General features: G+C 37.8%; 1 protein-coding gene across 1 annotated transcript; it reads left to right on the top strand.

Annotated features, from left to right (window-relative positions):
• Positions 1 to 287: 287 nt before the first annotated feature.
• Positions 288 to 4,308, top strand: LOC101291420 (type I inositol 1,4,5-trisphosphate 5-phosphatase CVP2-like). The gene is made up of 12 exons (XM_004296587.1): positions 288 to 317; positions 433 to 520; positions 903 to 971; positions 1,088 to 1,172; positions 1,271 to 1,375; positions 1,464 to 2,190; positions 2,276 to 2,469; positions 2,802 to 2,910; positions 3,030 to 3,178; positions 3,329 to 3,593; positions 4,093 to 4,159; positions 4,247 to 4,308. The coding sequence occupies exons 1-10, from the start codon at positions 288 to 290 to the stop codon at positions 3,549 to 3,551; spliced, it is 1,779 nt and encodes a 592-aa protein (XP_004296635.1). The 3' UTR covers positions 3,552 to 3,593; positions 4,093 to 4,159; positions 4,247 to 4,308.
• Positions 4,309 to 6,177: the final 1,869 nt, after the last annotated feature.

Raw genomic sequence — 6,177 nt, 5'->3', positions numbered from 1 at the left:
CCCTTGTCTCTGTTCCTCTCTTTCTTTCTTTCCAGTCTTTCATGGTCTTCTGCTTCTTTCACCTTGAGACTTCCTTAAGGAGTGTATAACAATAACTAGAAACCCCATTTGGTGTTTTCTTTCATTCCTTCAACAACATTTGAAAGCCTATTTCATGGGTTTTGGGTTCATTGGGAGAACACAAAGAAGTCATCTTTTTGGGTTATCAGAGTGAAAAACCCAGATACTGGAGAAGGAGGGGAGGATCCGGGAAGGCCTTAATAGCTGTATGAAGTGATAGTGAAACAATGGGAGATGGGAATTCCAAGAAAAGCAAGGTTCTATTTTGTTTTTCATGGAAAATACTAATGGATTTGTTGGTGATTTATGTTTTGTTTGTTTTGATTGCTGGAAATGATTAGCTGATTGTGTGTTTGGTATTGTTTGGTGAAGCTCTCATGGTCAAAGAAGATGGTCAGGAAGTGGTTCAATATCAAGAGCAAAACTGAGGACTTTCAGGCAGATGATGTTGTTTATGGAGGTGAGGGAGAATCTTTGTTTTTGTTTTCTTTCCCCATGGTTTCTAATATGTTTGGTTATGTTATTATTTAATCATGACTTGGGGGGTTTTGGGTGACATACCCTTAAGATTCTTAACTTCAACATTGAAATGCTTACTTTTCTCCCTCAAAATGATCCCTTCTTGTAATTTTTATCCCAACTAGTTGGTTGCTGAGAAGGCTGAGAAATTAAAATTCTAGTATAATTTGGTTCCACATATCTTAGGCTATCAGCAAATGCCTCTGTTCTGAATTCCAGCTATCTGTTACTGAATAATTCCCAAATCAGTGTTTGCTAATATGAAAACGCTTTAGATACTTAAAGCTGAAAACTGATGCATTGCAAATAATTTTCTTCTTCAGGAGCTGAGGTTGAATACAGGACTAGCTTCTCAGAGAGGGAACCGTGCACGATTAAGAAAAGCAAAACAGGTTTTTGACTATTCTCTTCTATGACCGACCAGAATTTGACAATTCACATATTTATAATGTTTCAAGGACTTGTGTTTAGTCTCCTTTCCTCAGTTTGTTCTCACTTCAATGCACAGAGAAGTTCAGCAAGAACACTGAGCAGGTCCGTCGACGAAAGATGAATCTTGACCATCCTCGAATCATAGATGTGCAGAACCATAGGTAAATAGTCTACATCTTCCTTTTACCCAAGTTTTCTTATGAAGAGTTTTCTCTCGAATGTATTGTTTACAATTTGTGTTTCTTTTGGTTTGTTCCAGCATTTTTGTTGCTACATGGAATGTGGCCGGAAGATCTCCACCAAGCAACTTAAATATGGATGAGTGGCTTCATGCCTCACCTCCAGCAGACATTTATGTTCTTGGGTATGTTTTGATTGTTTATATCTAATCATCTTCTAAACAAAGTACTTCTTGATTGACTAATAAATGTATGTCTCTTTCTCTCATTCAGGTTTCAAGAGATAGTTCCACTAAATGCTGGTAATGTTCTGGGGGCAGAAGACAATGGCCCTGCCAAGAAATGGTTGGCCCTCATTCGGAAAACTTTAAACAATCTTCCAGGTACTAGTGGTGGCGGTGGCTGCTATACGCCATCTCCCATCCCACAGCCAATTGTTGAGTTACATGCAGATTTTGAGGGATCTGCTAGGCAGAAGAGCTCATCTTTTTTTCAAAGGAGATCATTCCAGGCAACCCCTAGCTGGCGAACGGAGAATGACCCTTCAGCTTCACAACCCCGACTTGATCGGAGATTCAGTGTTTGTGATCGGGTGATCTTTGGTCACAGGCCAAGTGACTATGATCCCAACTTCAGATGGGGTCACAGGCCAAGCGACTATTCAAGGCATAGTGACTACTCAGGTCCGAGTGACTATTATTCTAGGCCTAGTGACTACTCAAGGCCGAGTGACTTTTCTAGGTGGGGTTCGTCCGATGATGATAATGGACCAGGCGATTCACCAAGTACTGTTTTATTCTCACCAATGTCCTATGCTGGATCTGCATCCAATGACAATGGATATAGAATGCCAGGGCATTCAAGGTACAACTTAGTTGCAAGCAAGCAAATGGTGGGCATATTTCTTACAGTATGGGTCAAAAGTGAACTGAGGGATCATGTTAAAAACATGAAGGTATCATGTGTAGGAAGAGGATTAATGGGATACCTTGGAAATAAGGTATTAATCTTCTGAATTGTAGTTGTTTTGATTCTTTTCAATTTTGATAACTGAGGCAATAACAGTCTTCTGATTGGATTTACAGGGATCCATTTCAGTCAGCATGTCTTTGCACGATACAACCTTTTGCTTTATTTGTACTCATTTAACATCAGGACAGAAGGAGGGTGATGAGCTAAGAAGGAATTCTGATGTCATGGAGATCCTTAGGAAAACAAGGTTTCCAAAGGTTAATGGCTCTAGCGCGTTGAAAAACCCAGAAACAATCTTGGAGCATGAGTAAGCGTCTTGCCTATCAATTTTTTTATTAAAGACTATTACAGCTTGAGTATATGTACAAAAACACCTTGAAATGTTGTTCTCGTTCTAAAGAAAGTGATTTAAATGGTTCAACATACCTGGGATTCAAATAGCTCAAAGTATTTAAGCATCTGTATATATCATTTCCTTTCCTGGTTTGAAATATAGGTCAAGTGAGTTATTTATCATATACTTATGTGTAATGCAAACAAATGATTCATCAGCTGCTGGTATACATCTCCTTTTTGTGACCATTGCCCAAAGATTTCTTTTAGTTAGCTAATAATGTGCTTTCTTGATTTCTTATCTAGTCGAGTTATCTGGCTTGGGGATTTAAATTATCGAATTTCCCTCTCTTACCGCTCTGCTAAGGCATTAGTCGAGATGCAAAACTGGAGGGCCTTGTTAGAGAGAGACCAGGTATGGTTTCAAGTCCTCCATACTTCTTTCTGTTTCTATATCCTATTTTAAATCCTTGGCTTGGTTCTTACTAGTTAAACAAGGCATGTTATCCTAAATTGAAGTTGGTCGGTTTGCAGTTAAGGATAGAGCAAAAACGTGGTCGCGCATTTGTGGGATGGAACGAGGGGAAGATTTACTTCCCACCAACCTACAAGTATTCTACTAATTCAGACAGATATGCAGGGGATGATATGCACCCAAAGGAGAAACGTCGAACACCTGCTTGGTAAGACTACTTTTCCTAATTTATTTAGAATCATATATACTCTGAAATGGATGATAGAGTCTAATGTCAGAAAAATAATTTGATTTTACAGAGAAGCGATGCTTTAATTTCCTAAAAGTTAGTGCTAATTTATTTACTTTTGTTATGAAGGTGTGATCGAATATTGTGGTATGGTGAAGGTCTCCAACAGTTATCTTATGTCCGTGGGGAATCTAGGTTTTCAGATCATAGACCAGTTTATGGCATATTTTGGGCGGAGGTTGAGTCAAGTCACAACAAACTGAAGAAAAGCACTAGTTATTCTAGTTCTAGGATTGAAGTAGAGGAGCTTCTGCCATATTCACATGGATATACTGAGCTAAACTTTTTCTGAAGGATGAGGGAACAATGATGACCCACATCGGTCCCATATCAAGTATGCTCCTTCTCTCATATCTGCACACTAAAGTTTACATGTTTGATGGTAGGCATGGTCATTGTCTATACCCACTAGTAAATTATATGTTTGACAGAAAATTAAATAAAAAAAGTATGATTATCTCTGTGTGTGGATCATTTTCGTTAGGAATGAAATCCTGTTTATTAGGTTTTATTATCTTCCTGCAAACCAAATATTGTTCTCTTGCTCCGAAGGGACCCTTTCATTTGTCATGATCTTGACCATTCTGGTTGTCTTGAGGTGTATAGATGGCTCAGTAAACCGGTGTGGTTCACCGCAGAAGTTGTCAGGCTCACGCAGAGCCTTCAAACCATAGTTTTGATCCTGAAGATATATATCTAAAATGCTCATGACTTGAGAGAAATGATGCCTGTTTTAGTGAACTTGAAAGCGTCTTGAAATTTCATGTATTTTTTCTTGAGCTGCAATACTTGCTTGGTTTTGTTCTTGTTAACAATTTGGTCCCCGTTTGCAGGCGGGAATCACTTTGAAGGACTCATGAAGGCTGATGGAGACATTCCTCATCCCACAAATCGAAAAAGGTTGGTCTTTCTTTTCCTTTTCACTTTCCTTGGTTTTGTTGTATGTATTTGTTTCTGTCTAATTGTTATCTTTTTCTTTCTGGACAGGTTGATATTGAAATTTTTGTCAGTAACTACATACATCAACAGAAAATTGTACAGTAACTACAGTTGATTATCAAAGCGTGGTATTAACAGACACTCACCGTTTTGGCATCTCAAAGTGTTCCTTGCAAGCATTTTGTGTTCTGCACAATTATTAGGTACTATATCTTTGTTTAAAAAAGTGATTACTCATAAACTGAGAGTAATAATGACTTGTTCATGAGGTTAATTACAAGCTTTTCTGTTGCAGGATCAGCTGTCCAACCAGAAGTTGCCAAGTGAGAAGATGAGGATTCTTTTATTCAAGATTCTTTATATGTTTAGGAATTAGGAATAGATATGATGACTGAATGAAAGTGAAAGGGTCAAAATAATCATTTCCTTACAACCTTTTTGTTTTAAATGTAAAAGAAGTAGAGAATTGATGGATGCTCTGTTGGGGCTATTGTCAGAGTGAGAGAAAAAAAGGAAAAATGAAAGAATGGTGTTTCTGATTGAAATCTGAAGCCTCCTGTTCTCATTGCTATTGATTTTACTGGAAAAGTTGGTGCTCTGTGCTATGTGCTGTGTGCTTTTGCTTTTTAACTGTGTGGTGAATAACAATCTAGGAAAGCATGAGTCAGTTTTTACAGGTTTGGCAGGTGATACACTGCAGCCATGATTAAGAGTCTCTGCTTTCTTTTGTAGTGGGGGTTGCATTTCAACATTTGTCTTTAACAGTTTGCACCAAATTGCCCTGATCTAGTTTCCATTAAGGACCACTGAGAACAGATGCAAGCATGGTTAAAAGAGAAGTTCCATAATTTCTAACAGCAGAACAACTAAGTGGGACAATGACTAAACTCGCATGCATTTTATACCCCACCCGAGATTCTTTTTACTGAAAACGCTAAATCCTTATGCTTTGAAATTCCATCAATATGTATTCACAGCACTAGCATCTTGAGCACAGTAGTTGAAATTGTTCTAGAATATTCGCTTTGTGTGTCTTGGTCTAACGCTAGTCAAAGATGAAATTCTGATTTCGTGTAGTGATAGGTTACCAAGTTAGAATATAATTCTACATACCTAAAAGAATGTATACAGTTTAGCATGCTGGAGCAAAAGTTGAAATCTTGACATATTAGCTAAAACGTTATCACAGGAGATGCTGTGCTTCCAACTCTTTAAATGGTTAGTAAAAAAGAAGAACTGAACAAGTTCAGGAGAAATAAATCTTAAGCGGGTGTGATTTAGTTTACTTGCTTTATGGTTGCTGTTTAAATTAAATGATAATCATAACATTGAATAAGTTTGTTTTTGAATAAGTTGCATTAAGGATTTTTCATAACGAACGGCCCAACCAACTTCAATCTCAGTGGTTAAAAGAATCCAACGGCTGGAGATATTATGTGGGCAGCTATATTTATATGTCTAGCTACTTTAGAAAACCAAGCAGCAACCAGGAGATAGATTGCCAGACAATCATCCATATGAAAAAAGGAAAGCCATATTCACTAATAGATTAAATGCTCGAGTGTTCCAGTCTTCCAAATAAATGTTACTATACTAATCGTGAAGAAAGCAAACATAACAGAACTTATATATATGTCATAATTCACAAGCCTAATATACTTCCCACTATCAATCACCCTCTTATAACAATGTTTGATAACAAGACAACCAAAACTAGCTAATATGATTTCGATCACTGAAAAGGAACACATAGTCACTTGTTTTAAGCTCTGGGGATCTAAATATTGTGCTACCACGCGTGAAGATGATCGAATTGGGTCGACGTACGTGGTGTCTCGAATCTAACAAGTAAGAACATGTCGATTTGTCATGTCGCACACTAGTCACCTTGCATGTAATCTGCATGGACAAATGTATCATAATTTGCATGCATGCTAGCTCCGTTCCATTTCATATCAGCCTTCACCGCTTCGACCATC

Source organism: Fragaria vesca, linkage group LG4 (assembly GCF_000184155.1).
Source record: "Fragaria vesca subsp. vesca linkage group LG4, FraVesHawaii_1.0, whole genome shotgun sequence".
NCBI classification, from domain to species: Eukaryota; Viridiplantae; Streptophyta; class Magnoliopsida; order Rosales; family Rosaceae; genus Fragaria; species Fragaria vesca.
This window is presented reverse-complemented; position numbering and strand designations above follow the sequence as displayed.